The following is a 24,208-nucleotide window of genomic DNA, read 5'->3' as shown; positions in this document are numbered from 1 at the left end:
TCTTCACAGTTATGCCTATACTTTCGATCTTGGTACTATCAAGCAAAGCAGAATAGAGGAAAATCAGTCAAAACAAGATGGTGAGGGCAATACAGGATTTCAAATCAAGTCAATAGGAAATCAAAGTAGGTTACTATAATGTATCCTGCTATTTTTTATTTATTTTTCCCTAAATTAAAAAAAGAAAAAGAAAAAGTAAATAATTGAGATAAAAGAGGGCATAACAACAGAACAGCACAGGTCAAATCATAACCATTTAGGCAAAATAGTGTTTCACCACAAGATATCCTGACATAAAAATAGTTACCATAGTGTCTCTTTCCTTGAAATCTTTGAGTATAACTTCTTATACTGTAGCACCAAACATATCATGACACTATAAAACGATTCAAGAGAATGAGATTATTACAGGGTATTTAGAACCAATTGTCGAAAAATGAACAATGGTGTCTATATAAACTCTTTGTCTATAAAAGTTTTTGCTTATATTATCATATATAATAAAATCCAATAAGATACAACCTTTTAAGGCCAATGGAGACTGAAGAATACACGTTTGATAGAGTATTTTACTGTGCCTCAGTTTTTAAATCTATAAAATGGGCTATGATACCTCCTTTCTAGTATTTTAAGAAATAATACTTAAAAACATTCAGTATAGTGCCTAACATACTTTATTTTATTTTGTGTTCTGTCTTATGAGACAGGATCTTGCTGTGTAGTTCAGGCTAGTCTTGAATTCACTGTGTAGCCCAGGCTGCCCTTAAACTTGCAGTGATTCTTCTGCTAGCCTCCTGAGTGTTAGGATTATTGGCATGTGCCACTATACCTGGCTTCGTGTCTAGCATGTTTTAGGGTCGTATATGCTAGGAATTACGTCCAGGTTTATTTTTTTCTTTGACAAGCCTGTATGTTTGAAACACCATTTTTTTTTTTTTTTTTTTTTTGTGGAAGCAAACAAAAACTGCCAACATTTTTAGAAATAGATTGTATGTGTTCTGGTCTTGGTACTATAGTTAAAGGGTTTGTACTTAAAAGTGGAGAAAATTGGTTTGGTTAATATTTTTAAGGACTTCTCTCTTTTGTGTTTTGTTTTTCCTAGACTTCATATATTCATCAAATCAAGCACGTGTTGAGAATTTAATACAAATAAAGCTCTTATTTCTTCAGTCTTCGTAAAGACTTTTCTGTTTTGTTTTTTTTTTGAGACTGTTTTGTTAAGTAGTTCAGTAGTTTTGAATTCACCATGTAGCCCAGGCTGACCTTCAACTCTTGAGGATCCTCCTGCCTCAACCTTTCAAGTGCTGAGATTATAAGTGTGCGCCTCCACACCTAATGTGTACAGACCTTTTTTATTCTTACCAAAGAACTTCTCATCTGTTGATTATTTATTTTCCACCTTTATTAAGGTGTAATTGACAAGTAAGGATTGCTTTTGGGTGTGGTAGTGGACTCTTGAGATTTTAGCACTCTGGAGGCTGAGGCAGAAGGAATACAGTTTTTTTTTTTTTTTTTTTTTTTTTTTGGTCTTTTTCCTTTTTATCGGTACCGGGGATCGAACTCATGACTGCCTGCTTGCAAGCCAGGTGCTTATGCTGCTGAGCTAAATCCCCAGCCCCCAGGAATATAGTTTTGAGCCCAATGTGGGCATTTAGCAACTTAGTTGTGAGCCTGTCTTAAAATGAAAAATGAAAAGGACTGGGTTGTAGCTCAGTGTGAAAGCAAAACAAAACCCAACCCAATTGCATATGTTCAAGGTGTATAACTGCATGGTTTTAGATGTGTATCCCTTGTGTCATGATCATCAGAATGAAATTAACCACATCCAGAGCGGCATGAAGTTACTCTGGGTAGTGGGGATGGGATGAGCACCCTTGAGATCTGTTTTCAGCAAATGGGAAGTGAACAGTACCGTGTCATTGGTCAGTTACCACAGTCACCGTGCTGTACAGAATATCCCCAGAATGTCATTTTGTGATTTACAAGTTGTGCCCTCAAGCTGATATCCTCCCATTTTTCCATGCCACAGCCCCTGGCAGTCCATATTTTGTTCTGGTGAGGCTGGGTTTGTAGGTTTCATATAAACCCAAGACCCTGTAGTGCAGTATTTGTGGTTCTGAGTCTGACTGAGTTTGTTGGCCACCAGCCTCAAGGATCACCTGTGTTGTTGCCGGCGACAGGATTTCCTCCTTTATCCCTGGCTGTTTCTGGGTTTGCCCATGTGCGACCATGTGTATAAAACACGTTTTCTATGTGAGCTCACGTGTGCACTGGTGTTGGGCTGCCCCCCACCTCAGTGGCACTGAGGATATCTAGCTGTGCACACGAAGCGCAGCTGCCTGTTGGAGACTGATTTCATTGCCGTGGGACGTTGGACTCAGAAGAGACTGCTGGAGTCTGTGGATGCTAATTTTTGTGAAGACCTTCTGTGCTTTTTTCCATGATGGCATTAGCATTTTTTAAGGACTTCTATGGATAGTTTTATTTTGACCTAAATACAGAAACAATGACTGAAAAACCTAAGTAGGACTCATTGATGTTACAGTCTGTGTCCTTTCACTGTGTTAACTGATCATCCCAAGAACCTGAGGTGGTGGTTAATAGTTCTGTTTTTAAGGTGAAGAAGCCGAGGTATAGGGATATTTAGTGACTTGCTAGCAGAGTTCGTTAATCAGCTGGCTCCAAAGTCTGTGCTTTTTTGGGGGGCGGGGGAGGGGTACCAGGGATTGAAATCATGACCTCATTCTTGCCAGGCAGGTGTATAAGCCACTAAGCTAAATCCCTAGCCCCTAGAGTCTATGCTTTTAGCTGGAGTGATTAATTCATTTTATATGGTAGAGTGTTTTGTTTTGTTGGATATTGAGACAAGGCCTTGCTATGTACTTATTCTACTCTGACTTTGAGTTTACTCTGTATCCTAGGCTGGCCTCGCACTTGCTACAGTCCTCCTGTCTCAGCCTCCAGAGTAGAGTTTTTATTTAACTAATTTGCTTCTCAGTTTGTACCATGGAACAGAGTTTTACCATAGGCTATTGTGGAATGAAAGAGAATTTCTAATCACCGAATGAAAGCTATACAAAATTTCAGGCATATCTTAGTTTTTCTTTTTTTAGATAGGGATTCACAATGTAGCGTGACTGGCCTTGAACTCCTGGTGATCCTTCTGCCTCTGTACTGGGATATAGATGTAGGTTTGCCCTACCAAGCCACTGCCAGGCATATTTTAAGATGTTATCTTCCTTCATTTATATGAGTGCATTGTTTACTTTATTGCCATTCATATATGTTCTTAGTACTTTCTTTTGATATATGTCATAGTTCTACTGAGACTTATTTGTGAAGGTTTTTAGTGGAATGATACTGGTAATATTTGCACCAATTACTAATTAATGAATTTTGTTTCAATCCGGTGTCGATCTTTTAGAATCCTTAACTCCACAATGTAGGTTTATCAAATTGATGTGGTCTATTGGTTCAGGTGCTAGGAGTTGTTTTTATGTTGTCACAGTGTTGAAAAAGTCAAAAGAATATTTTGTGAAGTGTGAGAATTCTATGAAATTTCAAATTCCTGTCTGTAAATATAAAGTACAAAAGTTCACCCACAGCATTTACTTACCTGTTGTCTGTGATTTTTTTTTTTTACTGACTTTATTTCAAGAGAAAAAAAGACAAGAGAAAAAAATAAAGTTTCAAAACACATCAATCAGGGAGCAACAATGGTACATACATTATGCCTTGTTTTCCACAAATCATTCACCTAGAGTACAAGACATCTGCATTCAGTTGTCCAAACAATACCAGCATAAAGCTTTCTCTTCATGAACTCAGACAAATCAGTAATACAACTGTCTTAACTATCTTTTATATGTAATTTTTTGTCTGAGGAACAGCTGACAAACATTTTCTGCCATGTTGTGGATTGTTTCTTCACTCTGTTGGTGATTTCTCTTGCTTTGCAAAAGCTTTTCAGTAGGCTGGGATCCCAGTTGTTGATTCTTTGCGATTGTTCCTGTGCAGTGTTTTGTTCATAAAGTATTTGCCTACACCAGTGTTTTCAAGAGTTTTACCTACTCTGTCTTCCAGCAGATTTAATATTTGTTTTAATATTAAGATCTTTGATCCATTCTGATTTTAGCTTGGTGCATGGTGAAAGAAATGAGTCCAGTCTTAATTTTTGACATGTGTAGATCCAGTTTTTCTAGCACCATTTACTAAAGAGGCCATCTTTCTTCCAGTGAATGTTCAGCACCTTTGTCAAAGATAAGGTGGCTTATTGTGTCTGGAGTAGTTTCTGCATTTTTAAATCTGTTTCATTATTCTTTGGATCTGTTTTTGCCAGTACCATGCTGTGTGTGTGTGTGTGTGTGTGTGTGTGTGTGTGTGTGTGTGTGTTGAGATGGTGTGTTGCTATTCAGTTCAGGTTGGCCTTGAGCTCACTTTGTGGTCTGGGCTGGTCTCAAACTTGCAATGATCCTCCTGGTTTAGCCTCCCGAGTGCTGGGATTACAGGATTACAGATGTGTCCTACTATGCCCAGTTTGTGTCTCTCTCTCTCTCTCTCTCTCTCTCTCTCTCTGTGTATGTGTGTGTGTGTGTGTTTAATTACAGTAGCTTTGTACTATAACTTGAAGCCAGGGGTTGTGATGCCCCGTCTTGACTTTGTCACCCAGGGTTGCCTTTGCTATTTAGCTCTGTTCTGGTTCTGTATGAATTTTAGGATTGCTTTCTTTAATTCGATGAGATATGCTATTGGACTTTTGATTGGGATTGCATTGAAACTGTAACAGCTTGGCCAAGTATGGCCATTTTTAGTATATTGGTTCTTCCTAGCCAGGAGCATGGGATAGCTCTCCATTTTCTAATACCTCTTTAATCTCCTTTTTCAGAGTACTGTAGTTTTCAATATAGAGATCTTTTACATCCTTTATTAGATTGATTCCTAGGTACTTCTTTTTTTTTGGATGCTATTGTGAAAAGTGTTGTTTCCCTGATTTCTCTTTCAGTTTATTATTCATGTACAAGAAGGCTATTGATTTTTGAGTGGTAAGTTTGTATCCAGCTACATTACTAAATTTGCTTATTAAACCTAAGTAGTCTTTTTAGTGGAGTTTTTGGATTCATCTATGTAGAGTATCATGTCATTTGCAAATAATGATAGTTTCTTTCTTTCCTATCTTTATTCCTTTTGTTTCTTTCTCTTGTCTAATTGCTCCAGCTACAGTTTCCAGGACTGTGTTGAATTAGGAGTGGAGACAGTGGACATCCTTGTCTTGTTTCTGGTTCTAGGGAGAGAGTTTTCAGTTTTTGCCCATTTAGTGTGATGTTGGCTGTTGGTTTATCGTACATGGCTTTTATCAGATTGAGATAATAAAGACCATTTATTCCAATTTTCTGTGAGGTTTTTTTTTATCATGAATGGGAGCTGGACTTTGTCAAAGACATTTTCTGCATCTATTGAGATGATCATACAATTTTTTGCCATCAACTCTGTTAATATGGTGTATGACATTTATGGATTTACATATGTTCAAACATTCCTGCATCCCTGGAATGAATTCCACTTGATCATGGTATATACTCTTGGTGATTTGCTGCATTCTGTTTGCTAGTATCTTTTTTGTTGTGGTTGATACCAAGATGAAACTTAGGACTTGAACTTTTCGCTAGAGCCACTGAGCTAAATCCCCAGTCTCTCAATTCTGTTTTTTTTCTTTTTGGTACTGGGAATCAGACTCAGGACTTTGAGCTTGTTTTTGTTTTTTTTTTGTTTTTGTTTTTGTTTTTTGTCTTTTTCGTTTTTATCGGTACCAGGGATCGAACTCATGACTGCCTGCTTGCAAGGCAGGCGCTTATGCCGCTGAGCTAAATCCCCAGCCAGGACTTTGAGCTTGTTAGGCAAGCGCTGTGCCCCTGAACCATATCCTCAGCCCTGTTTGCCAGTATCTTACTGAGGATTTTGCATCTACATTCATTAGGGAAATTGGCCTGTAATTCTGTCTTAGTTGGATCCCTCTCTGGTTTTGGTATCAGAGTAATGCTTGCTTCAAGGAATGAATTTGAGAGTATTGCTTCTTTTTCCATTTCATTAGCGAGTCTGAGAAGTAGTGGTGTTAGTCTTCTCTAAATTTCTTATAAATTTCAGAGTGAATCAGGCAGAGCCTGGGCTTTTCTTTGTTGATAGGTTTTTAATTACATCTTCAGTTTCATTGATTGATAGTGGGTTGTTAAGGATTTTTATATCTTCTTGATTCAGCTTTGGTAATTCATATGTATCTAGGCATCTGTCCATTTTTTCTGTATTTTCCATCTTACTAGAAATTGCAAGTTTTCAAAGTAGATATAGATGATATTCTGAATTTCTGCACTCTTGTGATTTCACACTTTTCATTCCTAATTACATGTATTTGAGTTTTTTCTTTTGATAAGGTTGGATAAGGGTTTCTCAATTCAGTCTTTCAAAGAACCAACTCTTTAATTCATTGATTCTTTGAATTTTTTAGTCTCTAATGCATTAATTTCTGTTCTGATCTCTATAATTTCCTCCATTGTACATACAAAATTTTGGCTTAAGCTGCTCTTTTTCTGAAAGTTTGAGGTTCACCTTTAAGTTGTTTATATACACTTGCTTTGTTTTCCTGATATGGATATTTACTGCTATAAATTTTCCTCAAGACTGCTTTGTGTTTTATAAGTTTCAGTATGTTATATTATTGTTGTCATTCAGCTGTAAAAATTGTCTCATTTCTTATTTAATTTCATCTGTGACCCATTGGTTGTTCAGCAGCGTGCTATTGAATTTCCATGTGTTTATGAAGTTCTTGCAGTTTCTCGTGCCTCAGACAGTCTTCCTTAGCCTCTAGCCCACTCCACCTCTGAGCTGCAGACCCAGCCACCTCATCTGGGGGTTCAGAGTCTCCTTTGGGCTTTAGCTCCTCCATTGTTGCCCAACCTGGGATGCACAACTGAGAACCATTGAGAATGCCATGTGGTTATTTTTGTGCTACTGCACCTGACTTAACTAGTTACTACAGCTCACATGTACTGAAAGGGTAACATGTTTACTCTCTAGCCCTTGTATATTGTGGCGAACCTCTCATTGTTTTGTTTTCTTTCACTAGAATGTGAACTCCATAAAGATAGAGATCTTTCTTTTGTTCACTCATTCGTGTATCCTACTATTTTCTCTAAATATTTGAATAGAATAAAAAGTGGATTACTTTATATTATATAATGGAATGTTTAATTTTCAAAATATAGGCAACACTTAAATACTGTGCCATGTGAAGTATAGGTTTGTTACTCACATTTAACAATAGGATAAAACTGCGATTGAGAAAATCAACCAAGGTTATGCAGTTGAATACATGCTAGATCTGGGATGTGATCCTTGGAAATCTGACTTTAGGATTGGTTCTCTATAAATTATGCTTAATGCCTAATCTATACTGCCCTTTTTTTTTTTTTTTTTTTTTTTTTTGTACTGGGCATTACACCCAGGGCCTTTACACTGAGCACTTTCCAAACATTTTTTCATTATGGGATAGGGTCTCAGTGAGTTGCTTAGTGAAGCATTATGGTGCCTGCCTGTAATGCCTGGGGAGGCTGAGGCAGAAGGATTGTCGTAGGTTCGAGGCCACATAGTGAGTTCATGGGCCAGCCTGAGCTACAATGAGATCCTGGCTCAAAAAATGAAACAACAGCCAGGAATTTAGCTCAGTGGCTTAAGTGCTTGCCTTGTAAGTGCAAGGTCATGAGTTCTGTCCCCAGTACCAAAAAACAAAGACCAAGAAAATACCCCCCCAAAGCCCCCTAAAACAAAGAAGTAGTAAGTTGCTAAATTGGCCAGGCTGAATTGAATTTATGATGTATCTGCTTCCTGCTTTGCTTCCCAGAATGCAGGAAATACAGGCGGGTGCCACCGTGCCTGATTCACACTGTCTTTTATAGAGGATACTTGGTCAGTTCTGCCTGGTGTGGTGGTGCATGCCTTTAATTCCATTATTCAGGAGGCTTGAGTGGGAGGAGCGTTGCTATGTTCAAGGCTAGCCTGAACGACAAAGTGAGGTCGCCTCTCTCTGTCTCTTGTCTCTCTCTCAAAAAAGATAGTTTTATTATGTATAATGGCATAATTTACTTTAAGAGTTTATGTGTCATCTTTTTTTTTTTTTTGATGCTCTTGTCATCAGACCTCAGTTTTGCCAAGAACAGGCAAAAACAGGTTGAACAGCTCTGTGCTTTACAAAACTATATTGGACTATAGAAAGCAAGGCTAGGAAATACAATGTTAGCATTTCTCTTTTTGATTACTATCTGTTGTATTTAACCTAATCAGGTTTAACCTTTTAAATGAGTTTTGAAATTAAAATTGGTAAACTAGAGCATAAATTTAATACATGTATTGGCCGTGTTTGAATATTACATTAAATTTTAACTTAAAGCAAGTTTCTTGATCATATGTATATTTTAAATATTTGGGTGTAAAAAATTAGAATTACTTTGAGAATAGGCATTTTTCTTTTGGAAATTAAGGAAATGAATCTTCTCTTTTGTATTTTTCCTTCAAGTGCATTTACTTTTTTTATTATTTGATGTCCTGAGTTTCCATAACTAAGGGTCAGTTTAGGGTTAGGTTAAAAAACACAAACTTCCCTAAATTATTTAATGATGTTCTAATAAACCTTAAATTCTTTTTTTTTTTTTTTTTTTATTTTGAGACAGTATCTCACTATGTAGTTCAGACTGGCCTTGAACTCACTGTGTGTCCCAGTCTGGCTGCAAACTGGCACCTGTCTTTGCCTCAGCCTCCTGAGTGCTAGTATTACAGGCATGTGCCACCTCGTCTAGCTATAATTATGTTCTGAGCAGTTCAATTTCCTGTTGACGTTAGAGTCTAAAGAAACCATATGGAATATTTTTGAATTTTTAAATTGTGAAATTATATTAAAGAACATTTTGAAAAAAGAAAAAAGCACTTTATTAGCCTAGCACAACTATTTTAGCATGTATCTTTCCAGTATACCTGCTGATATTTATTCTATGTACATGCAGTAGTGGAATTTGCAGTTTGGAAGAAACTAGGTGTATAACCGTTTTTACTTAAAGAAACTGTGTGATTTGTGCATCATTTTTTTGTATCAGATCCTTCAGAATGCAAAGCAGCATCTTTCTGGCCTAATACAGATTCCAATTATACCATTATAACATTATGAATTTCTTTTACTTCTGTTTTAATATAACCAGGTATAAGGAAAACATCTTGCTATTAAATGGGAATGCATTTGAATATTGGTACACTGTTATATGTTTCCATATATTTATTGTGCCTTTCTTTTTACATTTTTATTCAGCTTTCTAAAACCAACTTTTCCAACAACAATGATTTCCATGCTCTTCTGCAGTCTTTGTATGCTACTTTCAAAGAGTTCAAAATGCATGAGCAGATTGAAAATGAATACATTATTGGCCTACTTCAACAACGCAGCCAGACCATTTATAATGTACATTCTGACAATAAACTCTCTGAGATGCTTAGCCTCTTTGAAAAGGGATTGAAGAATGTTAAGGTGAGTTACAAAAATTGGTATGTAATCATCACAACTTGTGCATTTTGTTGTGTCATTGGCAAAATTCGTTAATTTATAATAAGTGCCTGTATGTTAAAATGTTCTTTCAGTTGTTAAAGACCTAGGAAGACTTTATCAATAGGTGTGAGTGCAGTGGGGCAGCTGGCATTGTGGAAGAGAAATGCACCTCAGCTCTGAGTGCAACAAGAAATTGGGAGAGGTGAATAGCCGTGGAAAAATGGTGGGGTCAATAGATGGTGATTACCAGGAGGAAATGTCAAGGCCGGGAGGATTCTGGCTAGATCAGCTCTACCATAGTTTTGCTGAAGGCAGGCCAGGGTGATAAGATACTTAGGATGAGTGGGAAGGAAAGAGGAATTTGATTAGATGTTGAGATAGGTAGAAACCTCAAGGTAGATTTTCACTAAACTGACTCAGCAGGTTTCTAGCTAAAACTGAAGACTCTGAAGTCGAAGTTCAGGCCGATTGAGGAGGGAACCGGGCTTAGGTTTTGTTACAGGTTTTATCAGTTGTCTCTAATAAGTTTTCAATAAAATTCTAGTGAGTGCTACTCATCATGACTTACAGGTGTTTTTGTAAGTTGAAATTTTAAGTACCATAAATTTGTTATATTCTGTTAACATTTGCTGAATTCTAAAGGAGAGTTATCACTGGAGATACTAAAGGTAAAACGATTACTTAAAGTGCATTTGCACTCTGTAAATTTTATCTTTTATAAAATTAATGGTGGCTCAGTAGTAGAGCACTTACCTAGCATATGTGAGGACTTGAGTGTGTCCCAGGTACCATTCAATAAATAAGTACAATGTTTGCTGAATTTTTTCTTGCAGGAAGCAGGGTAAACAGAAAAATTTTGGTTGTATAAAATAAAGTTAAACATATTTTTGATGTAGTTGAGGATAATGGTATAGATTTTATTAGGTTTTATTCTTAATTACTGTTGTTAATATCTAGTTGTCCCTCCAAAGCCTTATGAGCTCAAATATGGGGCTTTAGAAAGTTGATTAGATTATAGTAGATTATAGATGTTTTGCTTAGGCAGGGCCTAGTCACTGGGAGTTGGACATGGAAGGGTTTATCCTCCCTCCCTCAGCTCCTCTCTTTACTTTCTCTGCTTCCTGCCTGCCTTGCTACAAGCAGCTCCCTTCCACCTAGATCCCTCCACAATGCCTTTCTGCCTTGGAGCCGAGCAGCTGTGAACTAAGACCTCTGTAAACTGAGCCAAAATAAATCAGTCTTCCGTTAATTTATGAATCTCAGTAATGAAAAGGGGACTAAGATTTTGGTACCAGGAATAGGGTTATCACTGACTTTTCTTGAGCATGTGGTTTAGACACCTTTACAGCTGGTTTGCAAGAGGAGTTTGGAAAGGTTTGCAGATTTCAACTGGAGAGTAGCCTTAGATGACTGTGAGCTAAGCTTAGTGGGGGTTTTAGGTTGGAGTTTGGAAGTCAGAATGAAAATGTAACCGGTAAAAACCAGGCTCAAGAGGTTTCAGTTGGCAAGACAGATTCCATTGACAGTTGGACTTCAGACCATGTGTGTTCTTCTCTGGTAGAAAATTTTTCTATATTTTATTCCTGCCTGGATACTTCACAGGCAGTTGAGATTAAGGACAATGAATTAATTTGTGGGTAGAAATTTCAAGGCTGTCCAATGTTGAGGCTGCGGTATACATACTGTTGGGGACTTTTTAGCCAAGTTTATACTGAAAATGAAGAGTCCATTTAAAAAGTTACCAGCTTTGCCAGAAAGTGCCTACAATGATGGAGCAAAGGAGAACTTGGTTGATGAAAAGAGTAACATTAAAAAGAAGCCAAGTGTTGGGCATTGTGGTGCATGCCTATAATCCTAGTACTCGGGAGACTGAGGTGGAAGGATTGCTGTGAGTTCCAGGCCATCCTGAACTGAATAGTGAAACTCTGTCTAGAAAAGGAGGGGGAAAACAGCCAAGTACTATGAATTAGAACATTAGGAAAAAATGGCTTACGGGCATTTCATAAGTTCAGAATTGCAGAGGCAAAAGACTTTGCTTAGAAGGAGCCGTAGGTCATCTTACTCAAGAAGAGCCCCTTAGGTAATTGGTTCCCTGGGGTTTGGTTTACAGTGCCCAGCCATCCAGGCACTCAGAGGCCTCTACAGTTGTAATTCAAGGGGGCTTGGCTGCTCCTGGAGCTTGTGGCAGATCTTGGCATCCTCCATATGGTGCTGGTTTTACAGACATGCAGAATGCAAGTGTTAATAAAAGGCTTCTACCCAGATATCAAAACAAGGTATTGGAAGTGAGTAGTGTGCCCCTGAGAGGGTAGTGTGTGATACTGTGAGTGAAGCGGAAAGTGTAGTGGAGGGACACTGGGAAGGTAGAGAAGCCAAGGGTGTGGAATGTGTGAGGAAAAAGCTACAAGGAAAGAGCATAGCCATCCCAAGAGAGAAGCCATGAGAGGAACAGGAACTAGCCACGCTGTAGGGGCAAGTCTGCCCAAACCATTTGAAGATCAGGTGTCACTTAGGTGCTGTACACAGAGCTAAGGACTTTATGTTTGCCTGCTAGGCTTCAGTCTTGCTTTGGTTTTATTGGTTTCTGTTCTCTTTCTCCTTTTTGCAGTGGGAATGTTTACTTGGTGCCATTGTATGTTGGCACTGTTTAATTTCTTTCTGATTTTCACAGGGTCTTGAGTTTGCCTTAAGTCTTAGAGGTGACTTCAGGTTTGGATTTTACAGCTGTGCTGGATCTGTTAGGACTTCGGCAATTCTTAAAGGTGCACTAAATGTATTTTGCATAAAGAGATACATATGAGTGTTTTGGAGGCCCAAGGGCAGGGTGATGTTATTTGTATCCTGGTGTCCCTTCAAACCTACCTGTGCTGAAAAGTGGGGGTTGAAAGATAATGTAGGATTAGAGCTGACTTGCTGTTAGGCGGTAGAGTCTGATCAGAAGAGGCAGGTCACTGAGGTGGTGGCCTGGAAGTTTCTCTTCCTCCCAGGCTCCTCCCTTCACGGTCCGTGCTTCCTGTCTGCTATGCTCTGAGCCGCTCACCTTGGCCCTGCCCCTTTCATTGTGCCTGTCTACCTTGGAGACAGCTGATTGTGGACTGAAAGGTTACAGCCTGTGAGCCAAAATAAATCTGTCCTCTGTTTTATGGACACGAGGTATTGTGTGCCAGCAATGAGAAGATGACTCAGATAATTACTTTTATATATTATGAAATATTTGAAATTTGGTCTTGCTTTCCTTCTGGCTCAGTGAGCATAGACTTAAGTAACAAAACCATCCAGTGACTGTATGCCCACCTTTCACTTAGAGATTCTGTTCTACTGCGCAGCAGGAAAGAGGGTGGGTTGCAGGGAAGGAGAAGGGCTGCTGGTAGGGAATTCATAATCTCTAGAAGAATATTTCAGGACTTGGTAGGGAGGTAGGAGCTTGAGTGGGGTAGTGTTCTGGGTACTGATGGAAGAGAGATTCACTTTTCTATTGAATATTCTTTGTACTCTGAGTTTTTTTATATTCACATATGTGATGTGACTAGAAATGTGTATGTTTAATGAAGTGTGGTATGTGTTTGAACACACCCCACAGCATCCTTGCCCCTATTTGAAGCAGTATTGGAAGTTTTTGTGTGTGTGTCTGTTTATTTGCTCTGTCACAGCTGCCTTGATACTTTGAATTGTTTCAAACAGTTACCTTGCGTGGTAGTTGCTTTGAGGAAGAGCCTGAAGTCACACAGGTCTGCTGAATAAGGTAGATGAGGATGCTTTAATGTTTTTATGAGTCTGCCGTCTGTTGGATGGCACTTGGCAGCAGTAGGCACCGTACTTTTGATCACATCTTGTGTAGATACTCACAGAAGTGGATTTTAAATAACTGCTTCAGAATGTGGCAAGAGTAACGGGATAAGTGTGTGTTACAGTTAAGAGTCAGACTGGTGGCCAACTGATGGCGTATGTGCTGCAGTGGGCTGCTTGTATTGTTGAAAGCGCTGAAAGGTTCATCACCACTGATTTAGACTTGCCCCCCTAAAGTCTCCTGTGTTCACAGGTGGTGCTTTTAAAAGGTGATCAGATCATGGGGATCTGTACTTAAACTCCGCTAGTCCACTGATGAATCTGGACCAAAACGTGCAGTTAGGAGGTTGGGGGCTGCTTGGAAGAGGCTGGGTGCTATGGGTATCCCTCCCTGCTTGTTTCCAGGATAGCAACAGCTTTCCTCTGCCAGACTTTCCCTGTGCCCTCCCTGCCCTGGAGCTGACAGAATCTGGACTGAGACTTCTAGAAACTATGAGTTAGAGTTAGCCTCGCCTCTTCGTCCCAGGTGTTAAGTGTTGTGTCCAGAGGCAAGAAAGTGGCTAAGGTGGAAGCAATGGGGAGTATTTTGAAGTGAACTAATGGCAGTGTGTCTTTTATTGTAATACTTTTTAGTGTAAATAGGCATGCATTTTTTTGATTTTTATTTCCTTTATTGACTCCCTTTGTCTTCCATTCTTCTCTGCTCCCTCCATCTTTTGATCATTTTCCCATTTGAGAAAGATGTATTTTGTTTACCCCATATTTTTTATTTTGCTATTTAAAATTTGGCTTTCTCAGATAAGAGATACTGTGTGATATTTAAGCTTGTGTGTCTTTTTTTTAACATATGGTCCCTTTTCCTACAGATGATTCAAATTTATCTTTCTTTATGGCAGAGTAATACTTCATTGTGATAAATAACACATTTTCTTTATTCCATATATCTGTCAGTAGACATGTAGGTTGTTTAACTGTTATAAATTATGCTGTTTAAACATGAGTATGTATGCATCACTGTAATAAGTCTTTTAATTCTTCCAGGAAGATAGCTAGAAGGGGAATAGCTGGGTTGAAAGGAATTTTAATCTTTTGAGCAATCTCCGTACTGATTTCTGTAGTGGTTGTACTAGTTTACTTTCTCACCCACAATGTAGGGAATCCCCGCCTCACAGCCCTGCCAGCATTTGTTACTATTTGATTTCTTAATGATGACCTTCTTTCTAGAGTAAGACGGTATCTCAGTGTTTTTTTAATTTGTATTTCTTGAGTGGCCAGTAGTGTTGAACATTTCATCATGCATTAGCTATTTGTTCTACTTTTTCCCTAAAATGTCTGTTCATTTTACTTGCCTATTTTTTGATTGATCTTTTATTTAGGGGAATCTACTTTTTTGGAATTCTGTATATATTCTAGTTAGTAGTTCTCTGTCTGAGAACTAGTTGGCAATGGTTTTTTTTTAGGGGGGGGGCATTCTGTAGATTTCCTGTCCACTGCTGAATGTTTCTTTTGCTATGCAAAAGTTTTTTAATTTGATATAATCCCATTTCTTGATACCATTTCCTGTGCAACTAGAGTTCTTTTTAGATAGTCCTTGCCTATGTCTATGACTTCAAGAGCTATACATATTTTATCTTGTAGCAGGCTGTTTTTGTTTTGAGTTCTTTGATCTGTTTTGATTTTAGTGTAGTACATGGTGGTGACAGATACGGGTCTAGATTCAGTCTACATGTAGATAACCAGTTTTCCTACCCCATTCATTAAAGAGGCGCTCTTTTCTCCTATGTTTTTGATTCCTTTGTCTAAGATCAAATAGCTGAATGTGCCTGGGGTTGTTCCATTGATTGTCATGTCTTTTTTGTTGTTGTTGTGTTTTTTTATCTTTTTGAGACAGTCTCACTGTGTAGTCCTGACTGGAGTTGAACTCACTTTGTAGCCCAGGCTAGCCTCAAACTCTCATTCCTCCTGCTTCAGCTTCTCGAGTGCTGACATTACAGGCTTGTGCCTTCACTCCAGGCTCTCATGTCTGTTTTTGTGTCTGTGGCATGTTCTGTTCGTTTGTTTTGTTCTATATTTTTCCCTGTGGCTTTGTAATTTCAAACCTGGGATTGCAGTGACCCCTGGTTTGCTCTTACTGACCAGGATTGCTTTGTCATTCTGGGTGTCTTCTGATTCCATATAAAGTTTAGCGTTTCTTTCTCTAGCCTAGTAAAGAATACTGTTGGTATTTTTGTTAGAATTGCATTAAATCTTTGTATCAATTTTGGAAATGTGGCTATTTGGACTATTTTCCTTCTAACTGTCCAGGAACAGGGGTAATTTTTTCATTTTCTGATGTCCTCTTTGATTTTTTTTTTCCAATGCACTGTCTTTTTTTGTTGCAGAAGTCTTTCACTTTGTCAGGTTAATTCCTAAGTATTGAATTTTTCTTGGTGTTATTGTGAATGGTCTCCCCCCGCGCCCCCCCCCCCGGAAATTTTTCAGTTCATTATTAGTGTACAGGAATGATGTTGATTTTTGTATTTGTTACATTACTGTTGCTTTCATTATTCTGTGAGATTTTTGGGGGGGATCTGTTCAGAGAATCATATGATTTGAAAATAATGTTAGTATGACTTCTTCCTTTCTTATACATACCTTTCTTTTGTTTTCATTGCTTAATTGCTCTTGCTAATGTTTTGAGTACAGTGTTGAACCGGAGTGGTGATAGTGGATATCCTCGTCTTGTTCCTGATTTTAGAGGAAAAGCTTTCAGTTTTTCATCCTTTAGTAGACTGACAGTAGTTTTGTCATCAGTGGCTATAATGAGATAAAGTCCTTCTATACCTACTTTCTTCACTTTTTCTTATAAAGGGATATTGGGTTTTGTCAGAGGCTTTTCCTGTAACTGTTGAGATGATCATATGATTTTTGTCCTTGCAACTGTGATGCATTGTGTTTACTAATTTGTGTAGATTGAACCATCCTTGTATTCCTGGGACAAAGCCTTCTTGGTCATGGTGTATGATCTTTTTTGATGATTTGTTGCATTGTTTGCCAGTATCTTGTTGAGGATTTTTACATGTATATTCATTAAAGATATTGGTGTACCTCTTTTTTTATTGTTGTTGTTGGATCTTTGTCTGTTTTAGAGTCAGCGTAATGTTAGCTTTTGGAATGACTTTGACAGTACTCCTTCCCTTTCAATTTCATTACAGAGCTTGAAGAGTTTTGGTGTCAGATCTTACATGAAGTATTTGGTAGAATTTAGTAATAAACTCATCCAGACTTGGGCTTTTCTTAGTTGGTAGGGTTTTTATTTGTACTTCAGTCTCACTGCCTGAAGAGATTTGTGGGCCAGATATGGTGGGTTAGGCCTGTAATCCTAGCACTCAGGAGGCTGAGGCAGGAGGAGTACCATGAGTCTGTGCTAGCTTGGATTGCATAGTGAGTTCATTGTCAGCTTGCACTACATAGTGAGACACTGTCTCAAAAAGTGGAAAAAAAAAAAGGAAAAAAAGATTTGTAATTCTAACATAGCATCTGTGTGATTCAGAGACACAGACACAGGCAAACTAAATACTGACACATAATTAATACCTGCTAAATGCAATAAGTGTACCATCATTAAAATAGGAAAGAATTCATTGATGACAGCATAAACTTAACTAAACAATAAAAATTAATGGTTATACACATAAAGAGCGTAGAAACAGGAGAATGCAAGAAGCTTGAAAATTAGGATGAGGAGATGAGAAAAGTGACATAAAAGATTCTATTAAGCATATAAGGAAATCAGTAGAATTAGCTAAAAGTATCAGTAAAGAAGAAATAGAAAAAGCAGTAAAATAAAAAAATGAAAATAATAAGAAAGGAAAAAAAAAAAAAAAAAAAGAACTACATCCTGAACTGCTAAAAGAAAAAAAGAAGAGTCCAGATTCCTGCCTGTTTTTGAAGGAATGCTTTCTTTCTAGGATCTGCAGGGTTGGAATCTAGTAGACATGAGAGAAGGATAGGATTGACTACTGTGACCTGGTTGTATTCCACACTGGTGGTTTTGTGTGTGAATTCTGAATCCTGCTTTGTCTTTCCTGCTTGGTACGGGAAGTCAGTGGTATACACCATGAGGCTGCAGTCGGTCTGGCAGCTTTACTTCCCATGCTCCTTTGTGCATCCCAGGTCACTGCTTTCTCTGCCTAACCTTCTGCCTGTGGTTCTCAGAGGTGTGGTCTCTTGCTGCCATGGCCCCTCTGTCCATATACCCCGGGCTGTGGCAACCATCAAGCCAAAGTATATGCTCATGTTGGCAGGTGGGAAAAGCAAACAGATCAGTGAGTTCTGTGCTGGTTGCAGACAGCAGAACAGGGCTTTGAGCTGACTGCTATATTTAATGCCTGTGCTTCCAGACCCAGGCCCCTCTGAAAGTCCTCCATGCCTACCTGGCTTCTGACCATTGGTATGGGTTTACTTGTCCTTGCCAGCCTGAGCTTAAAGTTCTCAGTGGTGACTGTGTCTTGTCGTGAGTGTCTAGAGCACTCTGAACTCCGGGCAAGGTAAACACGCACGCCTTGTCGGGACACGGGGGGTACAGCGCTTGGAAAAGAAAGACAGGAGAGACACCTTTGCTGTCTGCACCGCGTTACACTGCACTGCACTGCACTGTACGCACAATCTTTATTTTAGGATTTATATATAGTAAACCCGATCAATTCACAGAGCCCAGATAATTAAGTAGTGAAAAGGCATTCTTTGTGGCAAGCTACAACGTGACAGACTACAATGTTTATTCTAAAACTATCTAAGTGAAGTAAATAATCACAACCAGTTCTCACAACTTCTCTAGCCCAGGAAGAAATTCATTAGCTCAAGAATGTTGTTAATTTGTCTGCTGTTAGTGTCACAAAGGGTGGCCAGCCACTTCCTCAAGACTTCTGCAAAACAAAGCCAGCTCACAGTATGGATTCCAGAGGGTGAGGGCTCACTGAGAACGGGCATTCCCGTTCTACCTCCTTCTCGCATACCAGGGCGGCTATTGTAAATTGCAGGTTAGAGGGGGTTGGGCCTACAAAGTGACACCTTATCCCCCACACTTCCTTCCTTTTTATTTTTTAACAACAATTTCCATAAGATCAGGTTATTAATAGCATTTCGTCTTATGCAGTAAAAATACACAAGAACTATGGCAATGAGAACTATAATTAAACTAAGTCCCATGCCACTAAAAGTGTGGGTAATGCTCTGCCAGATTCCTTTGGAATCTAATCCTTTCAAAGATTGAGCAAGCAATTGCGCGAATTGTGCTAGAGATTCATCATCATTTTGCTTTGCAAAATCCTTGTCAATTTGATTATGCAAAGATTTTATTTCTTCCTGGGCAGAGGTGTTTTCATTTAAATACATTCTAATCATTTTTCATTTATGTTCTGTCTGATTATAAGGTCGTTGGGTTATACAGAAAGTAGTTGAATTCCAATCACATTTTAAAAACACTTGATGCTGAAGAGCCAATATTTTTTTACCCATCCATTCAACTGTTTGTTTAAGGAGGTCTATTTGTTGTTGTAGTCTGGCGTTTATCTGCCACTGAGTTAACCAAAGTTTATGAGAATTTTCATGCCATAATTTGACAACATGTTTTTCTTGCAAAGAGGTTTGTAAAGCTATTCCTGAGACTGCTGCTAGAGAGGCTACAGTTATCAGACTTAACAGTACAGCAACCACTATTCCAATAAATCTTTTTGTACGTTTTAACAGATGTTTAAAAAATTTAGTAGTAACAGAAATTACCGGGTCTTGAGACCAAGGTCGAGTTAAATTTACAGGCAACCAAATATGAGTTTTTTGTTGTAACAGCATAACTGTATAAGGCTTAGTGAAATTTAGTGTGTTATTTAAGCATGTAAACAATTGACAATTTAAACAAGTACAAGAAAAATGTGTAAAATTAAAAGTTCCCACTAAAAAGACATAAGGCAGAGGTGCACAAACAGTAATATTATACATTTTAAACCTAGTAAAATTATAAGTAGTAGATACAGATCGACTAGTCCCTGAATATGAAACATTGTACAAGGTTACAGGTTGCATAGCGGCTGGGATCTTCCAAATATGATTTTGAAGGTGATGAGGGTATTCTTCGGCTGCAACAGCAGGGTTAGCGATTCCACCATCTCCCCACCACAAGAGAGCCGTCTTTTGTTGAAATATAGGAGCTCCGTCAGTTATTTTCTTTGGATCTGGAAGACTATACACAACAGAGAGATTACATCTTGTCTCATTCCATTCAGCACATCCATTAACGAATTTTCCAAATGGTCCCCAAATAATATACCCATCAATATTTTTAGCAAATTTTCCCATACATAGTTGCCAAATTATGGGATTATAAGAAATATTTTTATAAGTAAATTCAGGGCATACAGGAAATGTATTTGTATCAGGTGCTGTTAAATTTCTCCAGGTAACATTAAAGGTTTGAGCAGCCAAGGCTTGAAGCCTTGTCCTTTTGTTGCCTGCTTTTATTCCATGTTGAATCCAATACTGCCATCCCAGAGGGATGCAAGGCGGTTCCCCAATGCAAATAGGCCTTTGATTACCATAATAAGTAAAATTGAATAGTGTCCCATCATCTTGATTGTGGGGGGTTAAATCAGCCCACGGTGCTGACAAAATTTCTCTAGGTGTGGTATAAAGTAAAATATCACTAGTTCCCCATTTTACAGGTTCTAATAAAGGGGGGTTTGGAATATATGCCCAGTACGAATGTGGAGGTACCTCATTCCCCGATGCAACGGTGAGCAAGGCACATAAAGCTAAAAACAAGTTTTTAGGGTTTAAAGGCTTTCCTGCTTGAAGGACAAGCCGTTGCCCTTCTATGGTCAATTTCTTTAATTGTCCCCATGTAGGGAGGGGATTTAAATTTGGTCGCTGTGAGCGGCGGGATTTTTTTAGCTGTAATCTGGCCATGGCTGCGATAGGAACAAGCTCAGCATCCTCAGCTTCTAGCTGGTTTCGCGCTCGCTTCTGAAGGCACGGTTCCGGTTTCTTGGGGAGTTGTCTCCGGGGCTGGTGAACAGGATCTGGAGACGCGGGTCCTGATCCATCGTCCAGGGACCCACTGCTGAATTTTATTTTCTGTGGAGATATAACCAAAACCTTTCCCCCTATAGAGCAATGTGCCCCTCTCCCATTCAGCCTCTGGAGCTGTTTTAGTCCAAATAGGTTCATTAATCACAAAAGGCTGTTGTTGCTGTTCAAAATGTTTTTCAGCTCTTGTTAATATTTCACCTTGTGGTAAATTGAGAAAATTTAAAATAAACAATGCTTGATGCAGTAATGTTTTTGGACTGTTTTGCAATTTAAACAGTATTGGTATCTGAATATCCTCCTGACTCCTCCTTTTTAATTTTTTAATTTGCAACTTAAGAGTGCCATGTGCTCTTTTAACAATAGCTTGACCCTGGGGGTTATATTCAATCCCTGTAATATGAATAATATTATGGAGATCACAAAATTGTTTAAATGTTCTGCTAGTATAAGCAGGTCCATTATCTGTTTTGATTTTAGAAGGAATTCCCATAACTGCAAAAGTCTCCAATAAATGTACAATAACATTTTTAGTGGATTCTCCCTGTTGAGCAGTAGCCCATAGAAATGAAGAATAGGTATCAATAACTACATGTACATAAGAAAGCCGACCAAAAGAAGGTACATGTGTAATATCCATTTGCCATAATTCATTAGGTTGAGTTCCTCGAGGGTTGACACCTGCGGGAATAATTCTTAAATGTAATGGTCTACAAATAGGGCAGGCTTTTACAATTTGTTTAGCTTTTGTAAAAGGTATCTTATATTTAAGATGCAAATGTCCTGCATTTGCATGATTAAATTGATGTTCTTCAACGGGTGTGGTGAACATAACTAAGGAATCCACTGCATTGTTACCTGATACTAATGGTCCGGGTAACTGAGAATGAGAACGTAAATGAGTAATAAAATAAGAATGATTTCTTTTTTGAACATGTATTTGTAAATTTTGAAATAAAGACAATAAAGCAGGCTTATTAGAATATAACACAGCTGAATAGATATTTGTCACTACTCCAACAGAATAGGCCGAATCGGCTATAATATTAATAGGTTGGTTATGAAAATCTAAAAACACTTGTAATATAGCAAAAAGTTCATTTTGTTGTACAGAGTTAAAATTTGTCTGACGTACCCAGTAAGATTTTTGAGTCCAATATGCAGCTTTATTTTTAGATCCATCTGTAAATATAGTCAAAGCTTGTGGAATTGGCTGTACAGCTAATAAGGTATTAACCACAAATTGTTGACGTCTAAAAAAATCCCATAATTTACTTTTAGGAAAATGATATGAAAAAGTTCCCATGAAATCTGCTAAAGCAATTTGTAAGGTTTCAGTAATTGACAACAAATATTCCCATTGTTCCTTAGTTAAAGGGATAACTATATGGTTTATATCTTCTCCTATCAAAGTTATAGAACGAGCTCTACCATTCATAATTAAAGCTGCAACCATGTCAATATAAGGCATAACATTTTTAGATTGCTTAGTTTTAGTGAATACCCATTCTACTGGCATAGCATTTTGACCTAAAACTGTAGAGGGATATTGAAAAGTATTAATAATATATAAAGTTAGAGGCAATTTAGGATCAATCCTAATTAAAAATGCATCCTTAATTCGTTGTTTTACAAACTGTAATTTTTGCTCGGCTTTTGCTGTTAAAGAACGAGGGCTGGATGGATCTGAAGAGCCCTGTAGAGTAGCAAACAAATGCTGTAATGCATGGGTAGGAATACCTAGTGTGGGACGAAGCCAATTAATATCCCCTAATAATTTTTGAAAATCATTTAAAGTGGATAACTTATCTCTCCTAATAGACATTTTTTGTGGAATCACCTTTTGTCTAGTAAGAATATATCCCAAATAATGACTAACTTCTTCCTTTTGAATTTTATCCTGTGCTATTACAAGTCCAAACGGAGAAAAATATTGAGGTAAAGTTTTTAAAATATCTTTTAAAACATTTCTATCACTATATCAGCATTTTTGTCTTGCCTTTTTCACACAACCTTCCATAAACCACATGTGCCACTGTAAATATTCTGGCTCTTTTAAAAGAATTTTGGCCAAGGCTTTCCAATCATAAGGAGCAAGATTACCATAGTGATCTGCTACCGATGTTATTAATTCTCTAGTGTAATGAGCCTGAGGGTCATAAAGGGTTACAGCCTTTTTTAATTTTGCTAAATCATCCATATTAAATGCTTCCCATCTAGGGGGAACTGCCTCTCCATCTATTGGCTGTGGCCTGATTACAGGGAAAGCAAAGGCAGGCTTTTCCTCATCAGAATCCCCTAATTTTGGTAGATCAGCCAAAGCTAGCTTGGCTTTACTCCAATTAGGGTTAGATGGAGGAGGTGCAGAGGGAACTACAGGCGGGTTCTGCTTAACGGAGAGTTGTTTCACCTCTTGTGTTAAATGCTGTATAGCCTGTAAAATTGGGCGATTGTCATAATTTGATATTGCTGCGGCAGCTAAAGCTGAGTCGGCTGTAGCGGATTTTACTTTTGGTTTGGACGCCTTTTCACTACTTAAAGCGATAGCGTCATTTTGAACTACATTCTGCTCCTCCTCTGTGAGGGGCAATTCTTGAATAACTGGCTTAATTTCTAGTTGAAGATTTTCTACAATATGTTCATCTTCCATAGCTTTTAATAAAGAGTACACAACCGACCAAATAGCCCAAAAACGTAAAGGAATCTTTTCCTCCTGTTGCATAGCCCTTTCTATACTAACCCTTGCCTTCCTCCATACTTCTACATCCAAAGTTCCTTCATCTGGAAACCAAGGATTATATTCTTTAATTGTATCAATACACATATCCAAGTCAGCTGACCTGAGCGATATGTCATATATAGATAATAAATGTTTAAGAATTTTTAAGAAAGGAGAGGAAGCAGATTGTCCCATTTCCCCGTAATAAAATTATACTTACCTTCCTAAGCGACCTTCGGAGTCCCTGAATTCGGGCGCCACTTGTCGTGAGTGTCTAGAGCACTCTGAACTCCGGGCAAGGTAAACACGCACGCCTTGTCGGGACACGGGGGGTACAGCGCTTGGAAAAGAAAGACAGGAGAGACACCTTTGCTGTCTGCACCGCGTTACACTGCACTGCACTGCACTGTACGCACAATCTTTATTTTAGGATTCATATATAGTAAACCCGATCAATTCACAGAGCCCAGATAATTAAGTAGTGAAAAGGCATTCTTTGTGGCAAGCTACAACGTGACAGACTACAATGTTTATTCTAAAACTATCTAAGTGAAGTAAATAATCACAACCAGTTCTCACAACTTCTCTAGCCCAGGAAGAAATTCATTAGCTCAAGAATGTTGTTAATTTGTCTGCTGTTAGTGTCACAAAGGGTGGCCAGCCACTTCCTCAAGACTTCTGCAAAACAAAGCCAGCTCACAGTATGGATTCCAGAGGGTGAGGGCTCACTGAGAACGGGCATTCCCGTTCTACCTCCTTCTCGCATACCAGGGCGGCTATTGTAAATTGCAGGTTAGAGGGGGTTGGGCCTACAAAGTGACACCTTATCCCCCACAGTGTCTGGCCTGCATCCCCTCTGCAACTGTCTTCTGGCCTTCTGCCCTGTCCCTGTAGTAAGTGACATCAGGAGCCCTGAAACAGAGTTCTTCTGTAATTACCCTTAAATAATGAACTTCTTCCCAGAATGACTCCTGATTAAACCCTGTCAAATATCCTGGATGCTGCTCTGGATTTCTCTGACTCCAGTCTTCTCTGGAAAAGGAATTATTTTCCTTTTTCTT

General features: G+C 38.5%; 1 protein-coding gene across 1 annotated transcript in view; it reads left to right on the top strand.

The window, feature by feature from the left end:
* Nucleotides 1-24,208, top strand: part of LOC134471475 (F-box/LRR-repeat protein 5-like) — a 43,483-nt gene that overhangs the window by 5,501 nt on the left and 13,774 nt on the right. The window contains exon 3 of the mRNA XM_063230401.1: nucleotides 9,347-9,562. Within this exon, the coding sequence (XP_063086471.1) occupies nucleotides 9,347-9,562 (216 nt within the window). The remainder of the gene's footprint in view (nucleotides 1-9,346; nucleotides 9,563-24,208) is intronic.

The sequence above is a fragment of the Cavia porcellus genome, unplaced genomic scaffold, assembly GCF_034190915.1.
Source record: "Cavia porcellus strain 051 isolate PalLab524CR breed Dunkin Hartley unplaced genomic scaffold, mCavPor4.1 scaffold_18, whole genome shotgun sequence".
Classification (NCBI taxonomy): Eukaryota; Metazoa; Chordata; class Mammalia; order Rodentia; family Caviidae; genus Cavia; species Cavia porcellus.
The sequence above is the reverse complement of the archived record's forward strand: the minus strand, read 5'-3'. Positions and strand labels throughout refer to the sequence as shown.